The sequence below is a fragment of the Ruditapes philippinarum genome, unplaced genomic scaffold, assembly GCF_026571515.1.
Source record: "Ruditapes philippinarum isolate M1 unplaced genomic scaffold, ASM2657151v2 ctg3834_1_1_1_1, whole genome shotgun sequence".
Taxonomy (NCBI): Eukaryota; Metazoa; Mollusca; class Bivalvia; order Venerida; family Veneridae; genus Ruditapes; species Ruditapes philippinarum.
In genome coordinates, this window is record NW_026853122.1 from 33,340 (window position 1) to 52,966 (window position 19,627).

Sequence of the window (19,627 nt, forward strand, 5' to 3'; positions counted from 1 at the left end):
ATTAACCACACAGTGGATGATAATGTGTGTGATCACAAGGTTGATCAGTCCAATGTTTAGAAAATGTGTTCGTCAATATTGTCTTTTACATTTAATCCCTTCCATTTTATCCTCTATTAAATATGAAAATTGTTATGTTTGCGTTTTTAAGTTGTTTATCCGGACGTGACGTCATATTCAACATACCTTTTGACAACAGTCACATTCATTCATCAGGGTGCCGTTTTATCAACGGTCGTACGCAGTTACGACCGTCTTTGTTGATAAAACGGCACCCAGATTCATTCTAATGGAATACAATGCAGACAAAACGTAAGTATGCAAAAAATCCACTTAGCGGTCATTTAAATCGTTCAGAGAAATATTTCGGTAAGTCAAGTATTCGAGATCTGGTCATTAAAAACATATTTATATCTATTAATATTGTTGAAAAAGGCGTTAAAGTAATTTTAGCTATTTTATTTTTTGTAGACGACATGTCAAGCATTGTACTTCCATCCACCCCTACGACGCTGCACCATCACCCGGATCATCGTTTCCATAGTTACCGTCAAAAAGCACGGAATGACGAATTTTCCCTCGAAAATCTCGGTATCCGAAGAAACGAAAAGCTGAAATCTGTGTTACAGGGTCTAGAGCACTGTAAAAGGTATCTGGAAAATACGGAGAACCGACAGCCAATATATTTTGGACATATCAATAGGAAATTGTATGACAAAATCATAAATATGTTTATTCAGCACAAACAGACAGATGAAAGAATTATACTAGGAAATAAACTTTCTAGAATCGGGTAAGTGTCGTTGACTGTACCAACTATACAAATCAAGTATTATGAACATGTTTAGCCCGTCAAGAATTGTTTTGTTGCCTGCTGCACTTTGCATTCAAAATAATTCAAACTTACAACAAGGCAAATCAATTTAGTTAAAGTATATTGTGAATAAATGATGTACTCAAATGGGAAAAAAAGCGTTAACTTATCAAAATGACGCAGAAAAATATGATCACATGTGTATAAACATGTACAATTATACTCAAACATGACAATATTCTTACATATAAAATTCTCCTTGATAACCAATATCTGAATGCAATTATTGTGTTGTAAATAACGCACAGGAAATTGTTCCGAGTCTTTAATTTCCTGTTACATGTTTTAAAGCAAACATATTCCATAATCAGCGTTCTTCCATGTAATGTAAAATCGAATCGCAATTTCATGGACAATGCGGTTATATTTCAGTATGGTTGACACATTAGCAGAAGTCTATGATTTTGTCAGGAACGCAATAAAGATTCAAGGTCTGACAGACGCACGGACAAGGGACACAGAGGATGACGGGATAAAACTGTTGCTTACAATTCGGAAGATATTTAACACATTGACATCTCTCAGTGACAATGTTGTTAGAAGTTTGTCAGAGACCGAAATATATCGAGCACTTCTAGAAGATCTTCACTGCGTTACAAAACAAGATCTGCTTCACTTAGATAAAATCGATCTAGTAAGTTTACCGTATTTAAAATTCTCATTAAATAATGCACGTTAAAATAAAATTTGTCCGATTATCCTTTTTAACGAGCATCACGTATACAAAATGAAGACATAGTAAAATGATTTATATCTATCATTAAAACTGCATGTTACAGTCACGAAAGATGAAATCATCACAATAGATATGTAAATGATTTATTTCTAGGCCGATGAAAATTCGCTTGTATTAAGCTCTGCCATCAATATCCTGTACGAATGTGTCAGACATCCGTTCACAAAGAAGGAAAAGTTTCGACAATCGGGGATAATTGTTACTGTATTACTGTTCCTTAGTTGCAAAAATGCACGTAAGTCTCACCCATTCTCTTAATTCAATTCGTTATGAACGAAAAATGATGGGGGAAGTAATTAATAAATGTTAAACTGTCAGAGGCCAAAGTTTTTTTTCATATTATGTTATTTTTTTCACATCGAGTGAACATTTTATTTGTATAACCAGATACCTTAACATGCTCTTAAACATTCATGAATGTTTTTCTTCTTTTTCTTTTTTCATTTGATTAAGGTGCAAAAATAATATTCCGCCATTAAGCAAAATGTTGTCATCCCTGTGATAGTTGGTAAAAATTCGGTACGGTTTTGCTATTGCTTTGACAGCTAACGTTTTTAAAGTAACTACATGACATTTGTCAGAATGATAAAAAAATAAAAAGATAAAATTTATCATTTTGGTAGACACATAAATATTGTAACAGATATTTAAAAGAAAGTTGTTGAAAATAAATAATTCTACATACATGTATCGATTGCTTTATTTCAGAGTTCAGACTGCGATCAGTTTTAATTCTGTGTTATGTGCTAACAGAAAACCAAATGTTTTGGTCGGAAATTCATCTTGACTTTTTCGATATTCTATGCGAGGCAATTAATGAGGCACTGTTAGCCAAGGACAGACGTGTATATGGATTTAGCATTTCTGAACTTCTGAACGGGTTAAAAGCTTTACAGTTTTGTTTTCCGGACAAGTTGTATTTCATGAATAAACATCCGTTACCATTGATCAACTGTCTTCTAGCTAGCCCGGATCAATCCGACGTACTAGCAGCGGTTAATGTGGTCTGGGAACTTGCATTTTGTGAACAAAATCGGAAAGAAATACAGGTAGTGGTGACTCTCATTCACAATACGTGCATTTTCATATCATATTGTATAATTGTAAATACCCGGTATTCAAAATGTAGGGACTTGACTATATACGTAGATCTACTATCTGGTTCTTTTCCACACACCGTGTGGATGTCGTAAAATATCGCCCCGTTAATATGCCATTCAGCACAACATTATTGTTGTGTTTGTGGTACATTTTAGTTTCTTTTATTTGATTTTTTCTTACTGGTCCCAGTAATTTACTTAAACACATTGATTTGTCAGCCTTGGAATATGCCTACTTTTTATGACTGTCTTTCGAAATCTGTCTGCAATATTCGCGGGCTTCATAACCTCTGATTGTCTATAAGATTCCATTTTATATAGTTCTATATAGTTATATTGTTTTTCTCGTTTAGGATCTTGAGGACCATACGTCGCTTTTCGTAGAAAGACAAGATCGTGTCACATTAATCAACGCTATATGAACACATTTGCGGATGTTCATAATTTCGTAATTTTAACATTGTCAAGTTTACACATTTTGTTCTGCTAAAGCCGCTATTAGGGGGAGCTGACGGTAGCTTGTAAATCCCATTACCGTCCATGAATAGGCCCAATCAAACCAAGTCTCCAGCATTATTTATTTTGCTGTTTTCATTTTCCCCCCTTTTTACGAAGATGACATAATTTTAATGAAATTTATGAATTTAATCGTCAGTTTAGCTAACGCTAATTATTTTAACCACATTATGCCGCTTGTATCATATCCATTATTGATGACTTTACTTGTATTTTACAGGAGAATGAAGATATTATAGAATGTATTGAAGATCTGTCACACTCGAATAATACAGCTAAAAGATTTTCAGCTAAAAGGACATTGTTTGTATTAGTGGACCAAGGAAAGCGAATACGACGTACAGGTAACTAATTTTAAAACTTTAACTTGTTATTTCAAGTTATACATCAATAAATAACTTGAGTTCATTAACTTAGATATACGAAATTTGGCGATACATTAAAGTAAAAAAGTTGTTCACTGAATGAGTTAAACAAACCGATGGCGTCTTCTATAAATAAATAAAGAAATAATGACAACCTAGCTACAGAGGTGTACAATCCAAGTTATTCTTACCTTTAACATTTATAAATTTTAAAGCTTTGCTTTGTAAATTAGAATACATGTACATCTATGATCTACCAAAAATATCTTGATCTAAGACTTCTTGTTGTTATAGAAATCCTTTATAATAATGTTTAGTTTACGTCAATATCACACTCCAGTTAATTGTGTGACCATTTGTCCTTTAAACTTGCAATTGTTGACTACAATAAAGCAAGATAGCTATATTTGATATAATAATGTTCATATCCTACCTGAAATGCATATTTTATGAAGTCTTACTTACACTTTTAGAGTTGGAAAGTCGCTATATATCATTTTGGAGCTATATGATTTCAGGGCTAGCTTCAAGGAAAGATGTGTCTGGACAACATATATTGATATGTTATAACATGAGTGACCAGAAAACTGCTCTTAAGGTAATCGTCGTTGTTGTTGTGACTGCTGCTATCGCTTCTTCTACCTTTTCTGTTGTTGTTGTTGTTATTGTTGTTGTGTCTGCTTCTGTCGCTGCTGTAATTACATTGTTATATCTACTATTACCTACCGTGATGTTATGTAGAAATAAAATATCATTGTATAGTACATTAAGTGGCTAAATAAAATGTGAATGTGAAATTTAAGTGACAAAAACACGTTTGATATGAACATGATTTATCATGTACTGTTTAATCATGATTTTACCATCTGTGTTTTTATATAAAGTATTTACATCTAACCAGTCTAAAAGTGCCGGTGTTTTGTTGTTGTTCCTTTCTTTACCCTCTATCAAACCTCTCAAATTGCTGTGGATGTTGCAGATAATTTTATCCATGGCTTACTCACATATGGTAAGCCCATTCTGTCTGTTTCTGTTTTCCTGCAGGTCACATACTAGCCTCTATACTGCTTTTAATATATATCTAAATTTCCGGTACAAAACATCACATCATTTATAACATAGCACAACAATAAATTTACCAGAGTTAAAGTTCTAGAATCTATATACTTTTATCTTCAAGAATTTCTACATTTACATATATCAATAAGATAAAAATTTAATCATTTTGTAGGTATACCATTCTCTTAGTTCGTATGGATTTCCTGTATGGATTGATATAGCAGAACTAAACAAGTATTCAGACAGCTTGGATGCTGTGCTACGTGCTATAGAACAGGCAAGTCACGTTGTCGTCTGCTTCTCAGAAAATTACGCAAGTGACCAGAGTTGCAGAATGGGTAATGAAAATGCATTTTTCGACTTTTAATTTGTTATGTGAATTAAATCATACTGATTTCGTAATTCTTTGTCAGAGGTCATAACAAAATTGTTTTCTGTATATACTCCTAAAAATAAAACAAGACATGTTGCTAAGTGGGACTTGATAGCTTACTTTATTTTTGATACAATATAAAATTAATTATATGACTGTTTGTTTTACCATACCGGTAAATTATTATTGATCTTTGGCCTTAAACAGCGAATAGTAACTTAAGGGCTGTTGGACCGAACGAAAGTTTATATAGTTCGAGGTCCATTACCACAATAACGGATATGAAATATATTTGACTTACATTTTTCTTCGTTTCAGAGGCTGAATACGCATTTACGTTAAAGAAGCGTATTATACCGTTAAAGTTACAAACCGGATATGAACCAGTCGGCTGGATTACGTCAGTTTTAGGGTCCAGATTTTACCTCACTCTAACACGTGATAGGTCGTTCGAGAAACAGATGAACAATTTGCGGGACTATATTGTAAGTACAATTCATCCGGACCGAGCAATAGTGCGTAATTTAGGATCATTGTCTGAATTCTTCAATTCTTTCATTTTGCACGTGGTAGTTTCTATGACCATTGCATTTCCAAAATGACTTGTGGTACAGAATCTAGTTTGGCAGACTCCCAAACTAAATGAGTGTGCGTGCGGTTTTGTTACTATGCTTTTGTTTTGTTTCTAAATGTTATTCTGATTTTTGATGTAGTTTTGAATATAAACATGTAAAAAGAAAGGGGTGCTGAGGCAGCATCCCCCAATAAGCAAGTGTGCTATCATTGTTTATCTCCAGGCATTCGCTAAAATAGATGTGTTCAGACTTGTATCTCAACTATATAGCTAGCTAATGACGTCATTTACCTATGGTAGATAGGGTAGAAATTATTGAATGAAGAAATGTAAAAATTAAGTTGGACAGATCAATTGTACTGCAACCATCTTTATTCTTTTATTTGATTGTTCGTCTTACTCCTAATAACAGTATTAAGTAGACTACCAGTTGAATCTTTTGTTGTTTTTTTTATCACATATAGCGAGGATCTAACACAACATCAGCAGTAGGGTCCCCTATCAGCCGGTCTATGTCACGCGCATATATGTCGAGAGGTCCTTCAAGAGCTATTTCACGAGGAATATCACGTGCCAGCACTAGTATGCAATCATCTTGTCCAGTGTATGATAGAAAAGTAGTAAATTGGAATACAGATGACGTAATACTTTGGGCAACACAATTTAAACTCGAGTAAGTCTTATATAGAATAGTTATTGTTGTTGTTTTTTGTGTTACTAATATTTGCGTGCTGTCTATATTCAACAATTGGTGTTGTCGAGTATAGTGCTCTTTTTTATATTGGATTACACGCCCTTACTTCTATCATATTTTACAATTGCAGGGGTCGGGCCTGGCGGATTGTAAGCAAGTTTTCAGTAAAACAGATATTGTATGTGTACAATGTTTGGAGAAAGGTATTTTATTATTACTTATTGTTCATCAGTTTTCATAATATAAAGTGTAAATCTTACTTCTCAAAAGCCTAATTCCTAAAGTTATGGTTTCTTTCATAGACTAGTTGTTAGAATTTTCTGATTGTATCTAGCAGACTAAATGGAGGACACATGCCATCCCCGAATAATTCTATTGAGGGTAGAGTTAATACCGCATACTGAATATTTGTTACGTTTTCTAGCCAAGATAAAAAAACATTTGCATTTTATTAAGAGTCTAAGGTATATTGAGCAAACAGTTTAAAACATATATTTTACAGGCACCAGATTATTTCTACAGATGGGTTGAATCAGTTATAGGTCTCGGCAGTGTGGAGGATTTAATGAGATTCCGGAATGCCGTGAGATCATTGAAGGATTATATATGAAGACTGATGTTGTTTTGTTTTCATTACTGAGAGCAGGGAAACTCATTATACGTATAAACCCGTTATTGGTGGACACTATCCATTGATGAAGTGTCACATAGACTAAATACGTACCGTTATATCACGTATGGTCACACACAAAGAGCAATCGCTATAAAACTTTCTCTAGCCAGATGAGAATGTATCGTCAATGTGATATTTACATTCACTACGTACTTATGGCTACATAATACATTTGTATTCTAAAATGGTCTACATGTTATTTTAAAGTTTTGTGTTGCATTTATTTCATTAGCTACATATGTTTTAAAGAATGACATATAACCATTTCGAAAATGGTTACAAATTTTGCCTTTGGACATTGCTCTTGGCACGATCATTATCACCTGTAAAAGGCTGATGGATATAGATATGGCGTCGTCCTACCGTCAGTCACTCTTTAAATGTTACATCTTATTGTTGAAAATAGCATAACGGTACCTCAACTAAGACCCATAACTCCCATGCACAATTTCGAGTGATAACACATTAATTAAAATTATTTACACTTCATTTTTGCTTTGGACATAACGCAAAACGTTATAGCGTATCAATCAACTTGAAACTACATCAATGAATTTATTTCATTGCTAAAAAGTGCACTTACTAAGAACCATTACTCTTTATTGTATAACTTTGGAATTATTGCCCTATGATATTATCTATGAGAGCACAACTATAAATGTTTGAGGTATCAACTTGAAACTTCACAGGTATAGATCTTATTAAAAATAAGTGCAACATTAAGACTCATAACTCACTTTTGCATATCTGGAGATGTTGTTTTTGTGATTTCTCACATTCAATTTATATCTAGGCATAATGCAAAAAGTACAAGAGACCGAGGGGTTTTGTCTGGGTCATAACTTAAAAAGTAATAAGTATGAACTAAATAATTTTCAGATTGGTGCATATCATTGAAAAAAGTGGAGGCTTAAGAACCATAACTTTTTTATATAAAAAATTGAAGTTATTACCCTTACTAATTTCTCATATTTATTCTTTTTTTTTTCATTGAAAAATATAAGTGGAATCAACTTGAATCTCCATAATTGGATAGTTTTTATCAAGAAAAAATTTGCATTGTAGGTTTCATCAAGGAACAAATTGTCTAATACATATTTTAAAGTCTATACTGCAAATATATATAACTCTTAATTAAGACTTTTTACCTGATTTTTTTTAAAATTAAATGTTAGGAAAATTTAAAATTTTCAATTAAATTAAAAAAACTACTTAAATCAATTAAATTCCTATCAATTTTATTCAATAAATTTGATAATTGGGCCGGGGTTTGGTCTTTCATAATTTTAAAGTCTGTCGAATTAAATTTTAATTTTTTGAAAATTTTAAAAATGCTTAAAAATTAACTTTTTAATAAAAAAAAAAATTTTTTTACTTCAACCTTTTTAATTCCCAAAAAAATATGGTGATAAATTTAAAAATTATCATAATTGATGTTTAAAATCAAGATTTTAAATTTTTATTTCAAATCAGGAAACATTTTTTATTTTTTTATCATTAAAGAATAACAGTTTTGAATTAATAAACTTTTTAAAATTAAGCTTAAAAAAGGGATTTGTTGATGATATTTAAAATTCAAATTTTTTATGTTAATAATACTTATATTTAATTTTCTTTATTCATTTTTTTCTTATTTTTGCAATTTGACATGATTTGTTTTTCATACCTTTAAAAAAAATGCCATGAATTTGCTAAAAACGTTTTAAAATTTTAAAAACTTTAAAAAGAAAAAATTTGGAATGAAAAAAAAGAAGAAATTGTTAAAAATAAAATTACAAATTACAGCAAAAAGGTAATGGTTTACATTTTAACACCTTTTAAAACCTCTCAGTTCCCAATTTCGTGGTCAGATAATGTGCATCGTTTCGAACATAGTTTATACATGTTCATAAGTGTTGTTATCGTAAGAATTCCATGTGTCCACCTGAATAATTTATACCTTATGTAACATTTGATAAGTTGAGCGAATTGAGTGAATTATATTGGAGTAAGCTGGATAATTTTACAGATTCCTACAAAACAACACAGCAAATAACTCCTCTTATAAGACATATATGTGAAAGATTTTCATCAACAACAAAACATCAACACCAAAATACCACTGTTCTAAAATTTATTTCTGCCGCTTGTATATTTTAACATGTTTAAAAATATTAAGTCATTAAATGACTTTTACCTCGGGCAACTTAAAAAGAACATTAAACAAAAACATTAAACTAATGCTGTTATTCAAATACCCCTCTTTTTACACCAACCTGAAGATACAAATACAACAATTAAATAATTACAAAGATTTTAGCAATATCTATCTATCTGTCTCTTCAGACAGATATTAAGAGATATCACTCTCATATACTTGATATATTTTATGTCTTTTAATGTACAATAATGTACAATAACTGTACACCACTGTTCTTATTCTACAAGGTGTATGCATGAAGCTATTACATATGTAACAGTTTTAAGAGTTACAATTTAGACGTTGTCAGCAATTGATCGACATTTCCTACAGTAAGGGAAGAATATGTTTTCCTTTTGACATCATAAAAGAACAAAGGGTCATCTATATCTTGTGGGTGAAAACCTTCTTTTCTCAACTGTGTTTTCTGTTGTTTGTGTGTCGTAGTTATAGCTTCTTCTGTCGGAAATCGTAGAAATAAAGGTCTGGCATAAATTGGCAGATTTTCTGTAGCATGACGGAATATTTTTTCTAGTACACTCGGAGTGATTTTCGTGTCACCATTTAAATGTATGGCAGCCATTCCTGCACGCCCTTCCGTGCCTGAAATGTTACAATTACCTTGTTAATTGTATCAAACCATGTTTATACAATAATGTTCGACTGTGATTAAAGGTAAAGTAACCTTAATTTGAATCTTTGAACTATGTAATAAGTACTGCTGTCGTATTAGAAACATGTTTGTGACCACAGACGGGGTAGCACCTGCGATCCCTGGGTTGAGAGGCAAACACCAGACCACCGCGGATTAGGTGGCATGCGGGACTTGCAATTTCTTAGAAACATTTTTAAAGATAAACTAGTATGTTTCATTCTTATATAGATCAAAATGGAAATGTTATAAAGAAAGGAATAGAAGTTCTATACAATTGTTTTTATTAAAACAAGATCCGTTCAATTTTATACATAATAATTATAATTAATCATTTTGATATCTTATTTTGCTTTTTTGTATGTTTGTTATAGCAGACGGCTGCTGTTGTTGCAAGAAAATGGTTTTTATCAATGAATTCTTGCTTTTGGACGATGCAGTGTATGAAAAATTGAAAATTAAGTTCACATTTATATACATGTATACGTATTATACAATGTTTGTAAGGTTATTATTAAATAAGTTATACCTGGAATTTCAACACCATAAACATTTGCATCATGTATTATATCTAGCTGAGTTAGCACATTGGAAACTTCATATGTTGCCACATTTTCACCTTTCCATCTACAAAAAAATAAATAAATACATATATGAAACATTTGTCAATTGTCATACGGCATACATCATTGTTAACTTTTCATGTAATATGTTCTGAAAAGAACACGTTGAATGAGTTCATTCATATTTAAAGCCGGATACTCGTCCATAATATGACTCAATAAAATTGGTCTCAAACAATAATACATTTATATTCATTTAGAGTGGGGCGGTGACCACCTAGCACCTCTCAAACTAGTGATCGTGGATTCGAGTCCTAAATTCTGTCACAACCACGGTTCTCTATACATATAATAATGTCTGTGACTAGAACGAGGTAATTCAAGGAAGAGACTCGAGCGTGGTGAAAAAAATCACCATTCATCCAATTTAATGTACCTCGAAACGTTCATTTTTTTTTAATTATATTTCTTCTTGTATTTCATAACAACATGGAACAAATGTATATTTCCTCTTTAGTCTACATAGATAAAAAAAGATTGTAATAGCGTATTACCTAAATGTGTCCCCAATTCTGTCCTTGAAATATAGGAAATAATCTGAATCCATGGCTAGCAAGTCTCCGTAGTTGAAATATACGTCGCCTTCAACAAGAACGTCCCTTACGAGTTTCTTCTCGTTCATTTCTCGGTTACCCTTGTAGAACTGAAGGTTATTTTTTAACATCTCTGGTATACCACTCAGCAACACACCGGGCTCACCTTTAAAAATGAAAGTAATGAAAAAAATTAATGTACATGTATATATATAGTGAATCCACGATATTACTAAAGCGATTTGATATGTTTTAAAAGAGCACTTTTTAAACTTTTATTTGGTTTCAATGTTTACGGAATGTGTTTGTAAAGCTTTGATGTAAACTAGATTGTTTTAAAGAAAAGTTTGTAAAGCTTTGCTGGAATCTAGATTTTTTAAAGGAAACTTTGAACTTAAATGGAAACTACAAAAACAAAAACCTTAACTAATTAATTCAATACGTTTGTTTGTTTGCGTGTTGGTGTTTAAGTCACAAAGACACAGTAAATGTCATATGGCGACTTTCTAGCTTTACAGATGAAGGAATACCTTTGTGCACTTTTTCACTCACGACCGGGCACCTGAGTAGAACAACCGATGTTTCGTAAGCTAGCTGAATAGCTTCCTCGCATTGAAGATTCCAAAGTAACTGAGGGCATTTGAACACACAATGGTGAGGAGTAAGTGATTTCAAGTTGACAACTTTAACCATTCGGCAAAGGAATATGATAACAGTAATGACTTACTACTACATGGTACAAATCGGTGTAATATAAATTGGAATCAAAATTATAACAGCCGGGTAAGACATTCATTGCGCATTATCCTAGAAATTAGGGAACATCAAAAATAAAACAATAGAAGACATGCCAACTTTGACTGGTATACAGCGTCCATTGTTATCTCTCAGCACTTCACCGCTATTAATATCTATCTTCACAAACACCTTCTTCGTTTTGTCCAAATACATCTTCAAATTAATACCAGAGCAATGAGACGAATTGAACATTTCTAATTAATTTGGTCAAATTTTTGTATAACATTATCCTAAATTTATAATTTTTTGTATCCTTTTTGAAAAAACAAATTCATTTCACCCGCCCGACAAAAGAACAAAAAATAAAAGATGCCAGATGCCTTAAAAATTTACCAAGATAATAATTTAAAATACGACCCCAAAATGTCTGTTAAAAGAAAAGATAAAATAAGAAGAAAAAAGTTAATGAACTAGTGTAGGGTAAAATAAAAACCGTGGCTTTGATTGATTTTACATAAACCAATTATATTGCCGATTTCGAGTCAAAGAATTATTATGTTTTGAAAAATTCACTGTATTACTTGACATAAAGTTTTCTGATTTCAAAATCATATTTCATGAACATAAACTATACTGTATGGAAGCAGAATCTTGTCAGACATGACAAATACAATACTAGTATGGTCTAATTTTACACTGGTGTGCACACATTATTACAACTAACCATACATGTCATGATCGGAACCACTAACACACAAGAATTTCTTATATACCATTAATGGGTCAACTTACTCTCAAACAGACTTCATGTATACCATTATAGAAACATCTTACGCTCTAAAAGGTTACATATTATATACCATTAATGGCGAGTATCGGCCACATGCTCCTTTCCGATTGTTCAAATTTATAAAACCAGCTGTTCCTTCGGTAGCTGCAAAGAATTCACAAATATTTGGAATATTGTATCTCTGTTTGAATTGATCCCATATGTCTGCCCTTAATCCATTTCCAACTGCCACTCTTACGTTATGTTGACCGTCTAATGGATTCTGAAAGGCATTACATGTACATTTATTCTTGCAAAGTTTTTAAAATAATGATTACATACATATTTTAAATATTTACTCGCCCTTTTCACTTTATAAATTAACACTAATAAGCGTAAAATACACTTTTGAGCATGAAAGTACGCTCTAGTTAAAATTAACCCGAATATCGGGGTTTTTAAAAAAATCGAGTAGCGCCCCAAGAAACCAAGGGGAGGTCTTTCCCCTTTTTTGGTTCCGACAAAGGGGAAAATTTTTTTAAGGGGGGAATGTCAAAATTTCCAAAAGGGGGAAATTTTTAAGGGTGGGTTATGTTTTTTTTACGTGCATAAAAAAACAGATTATGGTATTAAAAACCCGAAAAAAATTTGATTAATCGTTTCCCCATGCGAAATTTCTTTTTTTTACAATTTGCGATATTTCCCGGCCCCACATAATCTGCTTTGCTAAAAAACAAACTTTAAAAAAAAAAAATGTCATGCCTTTTGATTTCCCTTTTCAACTTTTGAAAAAAGGGGTTTTACACTCAGACCCAGTTTTTAAAACCCAAAACTTTTTAAAAATGTACGACCCAAGCCAAAACCATGACCCCCCGACCCATCAAAACGATAAATCAAAGGGATATTTAAACGACAATGATGAAGATTAAAGATTATTATTGAACTTGTAATAATTGAATTTTGTCAGTGTTTAACACCATTTGTTACAAATGTGATCTTTATGTCAGCGTTTTGAACAATCACATTTATAACATGTTTTATCTGTTACGAATGCGATCTTATTTGCATCACACGTTACAAATGTGATCCGTAACGGACTTTTATTGAAGGTTTAAAAGCCTTACAAAGAAAAAAATTGAAATTCTTGCATAGATCAAATGATATACTTCAAATGGAAAAAATCTGCAAATGCTGACAAAGAAATATGCTCGGAGTTAATAAAATGACAACAGAAATCAACGAGGCAAAGAAAGTTAAAATCACCTATTTGCACAATTCGAGTTTTGTTCATTTTGCTCAATAAAGATAATTATTCTGGGAACACAAGTTATTAATTCAGACTTACATCAAATGGTACACAAGTTTCTAAAATATTTTAGTCCCTTTGTGTCAAAAAACTCAATGGAGTTCACCAAATTAAAGCTAATTAGGACGGTTGACATTGTGATATATCCTAAAACACTATTTCTGTCTTACTACTATAACAATTATAATGTTTTTACCTCTGGCACAGACAGAAGATATCGACAAAGTTCTCCTATATACTGTATCACTGTTACATTGTACTTTCTGACGTCATCAAAATATTGATGAGCTGAGAATTTTCGTTTCAGTACCATTGTTGCACCTGGAAACGAAATTTTAAGGATCCAGAAATTATGACTGACCCCGTTATTGCTAAATTTCGTTCGCTGTCTAATTTGTAGGTGTAATTGTTGAAGTTAGGTATTAAGATATTGGAGAAACATGCAAAGTCATGTAATTATTAGAAAAAATACAGAATAAAGAAAATAAGTGAAGCCTTTGTAACAATATGGTCACAGAAATAGTAACATTTTTATTTTCTTACTATAATCCTTATTCTTACAAGAATGAAATTTAACTTTATCTTCAACGCGGTGGATGGTCAACAGTTGTGCACTGCATAACTAGTGCCGTATTCTGCAAGCCGGATATTACAATTACCCACCTTGGTCAATCGTGTTCAGAAGTCCTAGACCGAATCCCGCACTGTGATACAGTGGTGTACATGTATATACAATGTCTGATGGTCCGAAGTTGAAGAATTGAAAGAACTTCGTGAAACCTACACTCTTCAGATGTGTAACGATAGCTGGCTTTGGTAAACCTGAGAAAATCGTTCAAGATTTAGAACGGCCATATAATGTGTCAATAATCTTTATATAACAAATTTATAATATAGCAAATTTCATTAAATTTAGAAGAAATAAAATAACTTTACATATTGATATAGTTTATAGATTTTTTATATTCAAGTAAATTCCAGAAGGTCGTAGACTTATGAGGACAACAGATTTACAAACAAGCAACATATTTCATGTAACATGAAATGCATATAAAGATATACAGTAATAAGCAATTTTGTACACAATAAATATTTTAACATTATCATCCAACATAATCTATACACATACAATTGAATAAACAGAGGTAAAACATATTCTACATCATGTGATAATTATATACATAAATTGTATAGCAAAATGCATCTATTGCGCTATATCAAAATTAACATATTTACCATATTTCTGAAAACTACTTGATTAAATTTTAAATAAAATAAGTAAGTTTATTTGTAGATTATAATAACTCATTATCTTGTAATCCGAAAGTGTCAAGATTAATAATTTCTTGCATAGATTCTGACGACCAAACCATGTTTATGTATTGACATTTTCGGCATTTTTTTCTTCTAATTATATATTCAATACATATTTCCTGGTGCTGCAAGCGACTGATTTTTGATATTTGACTTTTGAACTTTGATCACGGGTGGTTGATTTTAATACAATAAGTTGGTTTCAATTTGTTGGTTTGATGGAGATAATATTCAGAACAATATGTAAGAAAATATTGCAATCTAACTGATGTTCAGATCTATTTATTACTAAATGCGGACCGTTATTCAGATTGGAAAATATTGGTTAATATAGCTACGACTTCCAGAAAAAATACATGGGGTGACTCATTTGGTTAACTGTTAATTGTATTCATCAGTTTATACACAAAGAGGTAAATGATTCCCAAAGCAAATTACCTGTAGTGCCTGACGTGAAAATGTAACACGACGGTATATTCGTTTTTATATTTTGTCTCACACTGCGACACACCGGTACTGGTAGAGCCGCTGTCATCAAACTATCCCAGGATTTATACCTATCACCTCGGTCTCCACCATGAACGAAGATCGGAATATTAGCTATATTATGCCACACTTCATCCACCGAGTGAAATATTCTATCGGCTGTATAAGATTTTAGTGTAATAATAAGTATCTTAGGAGATATTAACATGTTTCAATAACATATATCATTAAAAAGGCTGTTCACGATGTTGAAATTCTTAACATTTCCTTAGAGATAAAAAGCAAGCATATGCAAAAACTAGATAATAATCGTTTACAATTTACAGACATTAACACATTGTATACTCAATTTTACCAAAATGGTCAAGTGCATAACATTATATGACTTGTCAAATGGCTTATGATAATAACGTTCAATCATTGTCAAACTTGAAAATGATTTGTAAAAATTGTTGCACTGTAGGTATTATTGTTTACCATCACATACACTTTTGTTTCAAGTGAATCACAATTTCTTTCGATTTTTATGTGATACTTAATCTTTAACGCACTTTTTTAGTTTTGAAAATTTTCTTAAATGAAAGATGTATAGCAAATGTTGTGTGGAATTATCTAAGGAAATATCAAATGAACAAAGACAAAAAGCTACGGTAGAATTGAAGACGTTCATGTTAAATGTTTTAGGATGTTTTAACCTTAATCGATCGCTACTTTTTGGCTCTTTCCGTTAAAAATCGGATAAAAGTGATTAGCCTTTGTCTTTAGTATATTACAGTCATTCCCTGCTACATACTGTTGGTAGATCAACTTTTGTTCATATATTGTGATAATGAAATAGAAATTAACTGATTCAAATTATAAACACTTGAAAATTCATTAGACAGGTCTGATAGTTTTAAACAATCTTTACCTGTTCCTACTATGAGAACCTTGGCTTCACATGCACGTATTGTATGAACCAATGGTTGTCCTTTTATGTTGTAGTTTATAAAAGCTACAGCTATCCCTAATTTCTGCAAACCTGAAACACACATTTTTGATTATCAGTAAATAATAATTTTGCCATAGCTGCCATAACGAATGATAAAAAGATCAGTTAATTAAATTTTGATCAAATGAAACAATTTCATTACAAACAATTAACTTTCAACAGCGTGTTCGAATGTAGCAAGGTCCAACACTATTTTATAGATATCCACAAGAACAGATATATAAAAAAATAGAGAAAAAAGAACCTAAAAAAAGCCCAAAACAACAACAAAATAAAAGTTGGGGGCTGGGGTTTGATTAACCGTTCAGGGACGGTACTGAAAAGTGAAAATTACCCTCCCCGCCCCCCAGCAGGCTTAACAGAAATTTAACATTTAAAACGAAAATGGGGAAATTTTGAATTTAGAAACATCCGCAGATGTGTTCATACGGCGGTTATCAAACCGTTTGTTTCACTGTCATTCTAGTAGAGAAAAACTAAAACTAGATTTCTACATTTTTCGGTACATGTTCAATTTGATAGAGTCTAATTAAAGCGTTTGTTAAGGTTTCTTCAGTTTATCTCCTGGCGTACCTTTTAGTTTAATTTAATATATTATAACATTATTGCGTAAAATCAAGCAAAAGATATTCTAAAAAACACATATTAAATATATTAAATTAACAGCACAACTATTAAAATCTCTTAAAAAAACAACACTAAAATCTCTAAAAGCACATACCAAGAAATGTCCAGATAAATGAAGGTTCATTCTCAATCATTATAGCAACACATTCACCAACTTTCAGTCCCCATTTGGCTGCTATATTTGCCACTTTGTTAGCCTGGTCATTCATAAACTCATAGCTATATACTCTGTCCTCAAATATAACAAAAGCTTTCTTGGGGTGTTTTTCAACGTCTCTTTCAAAGATATCAATAACATAGAGCCCATCTTCTAAATCTTTCGCAAACATCTTCATCAGTCTACCACCTTGTTTCATCATTTTAATGTCGTAACCTATCCACGGAAACAACGTGCGCCATGACAGTATTCCAGCCCCGACAGTACCCGCTGCTCCGAGCAAAATCTTGTTTCGTTTGGACGCCATCGATCTATAAATACATGACTGTAACAGGTCAGTGCCTTTAAAAAAATACAAAATATCTTCATTCAATTTCGTAAAAATTATAATCCGGTACAGCGCTAATTGTTATTACGAAAAGCAATTTATAAGTCAATGGATGATCAATTTTCTTCCAATATTGAAGAGCGTAACATATTTACAAAAGTAAGCATTCACAGAGCATGACATGTACATAAAAATCATTAATAACATACAGCATACTATGTAACAAGTTCTTTTTTTTAATTTTTAGCTGTATCATATAGAAATATGATAAATATACTATACACTTTAATATGCTTCGTTTAAAAATAATGGAAAGTTAGTTAAAAACACTACTACAAGGTTACTCAAGTTTTAACCACAACAACCGATAGTTGAATGTACTATCTATTTGAAGTGATATCGACACTAATTAGCTAACTTACCAACTAATTAGCTCCTATTGCTGAAGAAAGAATCCTTATATGTCACAAAGTCAGATACGTGCAGACATTGTTAAACGTAATATTTCTTAACAATGCCAATTCAATAGTATGTAGTGAGTGAACTGGTGAAAGTCGAAATAAGTTTACATTTTGCCATAATTTCTTTTCGATTTTATAATTTATTTCACATGAACGATAAAGTAATGACGTTGCCCAAAGAAATTTCTTTAAATGACCATCGGAATTCACATGTAGCTTTTAAATTATAAAATAAAAAATGGGTCAGTTTTTTTATAATCAAGACAGAGTCATCAATCTTTTGAAATACATACTAGTCAATTCTGTTCAACTTAACTATGAAAAATTGAGCATAATACTTATATTTTATATTTAGTACCCGATATTTTACTATGATATGAATCTATATTTCTACCATGATGTACGTAATCTTTCTTCATATTCAGTCCTACATTTCCGCATTTTATGTTCTATAGTTAACATACATGTATGTATCAGTGATATACATGTATATATGTACATCAAAACCAGTATCTCCTTAAGTACAATGTAAAGATAACGTTTAAGTTAGATTATTGTCTAGTCAAGTCATGAGTTATATTTTAAAATACGTTGTACTAATGTTTTAATCAAATAGAGATCATTATTATGTAAAAAAAAAAGAAAATTATTACTGACCAATCATTTATTATCGCATATTCATACATATAATTATTGAATTATGATGAATATGATTACAAATCAACATTTATTTTTTGGTGCTTTTATTGATGTATACCACAATGCACTGTATGTATTTTAAACTATAAGAATTGATACAGTGACTCATTTGTGTGTGTGTGTTAATATAGTATTTATTTAGGATTTAAATGCATGAATTAAACGCATTTCACAGGGATAGCCGTAATTTATACACCGAAACAATAATTATAGTACAAACACTTATTTAATTAAGCGATACAATTTTCAATTAATTTAGATATTTATGAAAAAATAATTTTGTGCTCCGGATATCTTATTTATGTACAATTCAAGAATGTTGACCGCTTTACCGACATAGATGGAAATAATATGTTAGCCTACTGATTATTCAAACTTATCGCTATATTATATTGTTAGACCTGCTTAACACGGTGGAACATAAATTTTACATCCTGATTTTTTCTCATGTATACTGTATACATTATATATGTATAATTTGTATATTCAGTATAATTATATGTATATTTCGTTTATAAATTACCTATTAGACATACAATTTACGTCGCGAATTTTCTCTAAAAAACATTATATGTATGTATGTAGTAGTCAGTAAAGTAAAATGTAAATAATTTATAATTTATGACATATGGCATATATTGGATATGAAATTGATATAAAAATGCTCACCTTTAAATATATGGTTACTATAAATCCAATGAAAAATCTGAACAGAGACACTAAGATCGTAAAGTGTACTTTAGATAAAGAAAACATGCATGCAACAGATAATATGTATGCAATAGCATACGATATCTGAT

The 19,627-nt window shown here is 31.4% G+C and overlaps 2 protein-coding genes across 3 annotated transcripts; one reads left to right on the forward strand and one right to left on the reverse strand.

Moving 5' to 3' along the window:
* The first annotated feature begins 211 nt into the window (after positions 1-211).
* LOC132734507 (uncharacterized) lies at positions 212-7,151 on the forward strand. The gene is made up of 12 exons (XM_060721265.1): positions 212-369; positions 472-793; positions 1,247-1,508; positions 1,704-1,845; positions 2,319-2,659; positions 3,447-3,570; positions 4,110-4,189; positions 4,823-4,988; positions 5,342-5,508; positions 6,062-6,270; positions 6,422-6,560; positions 6,794-7,151. The coding sequence occupies exons 1-12, from the start codon at positions 300-302 to the stop codon at positions 6,899-6,901; spliced, it is 2,130 nt and encodes a 709-aa protein (XP_060577248.1). The 5' UTR covers positions 212-299; the 3' UTR covers positions 6,902-7,151.
* Positions 7,152-9,033: 1,882 nt separating this feature from the next.
* On the reverse strand, positions 9,034-19,608 carry LOC132734539 (long-chain fatty acid transport protein 2-like). Of its 2 annotated transcripts, none has more exons than XM_060721301.1 (11): positions 19,497-19,595; positions 17,277-17,664; positions 16,475-16,585; positions 15,517-15,723; positions 14,428-14,586; positions 13,961-14,085; positions 12,550-12,741; positions 11,803-11,902; positions 10,913-11,117; positions 10,325-10,422; positions 9,034-9,746 (listed from the first exon to the last, which is right to left on the reverse strand). In XM_060721301.1, exons 1-11 carry the CDS (start codon positions 19,581-19,583, stop codon positions 9,433-9,435), a joined length of 1,986 nt encoding a protein of 661 aa, XP_060577284.1. In that variant the 5' UTR covers positions 19,584-19,595; the 3' UTR covers positions 9,034-9,432. The 2 variants fall into 2 exon arrangements, with proteins under 2 accessions (XP_060577284.1, XP_060577290.1); XM_060721307.1 differs by having other exon boundaries at positions 9,035-9,746; positions 17,277-17,650; positions 19,497-19,608.
* Positions 19,609-19,627: the final 19 nt, after the last annotated feature.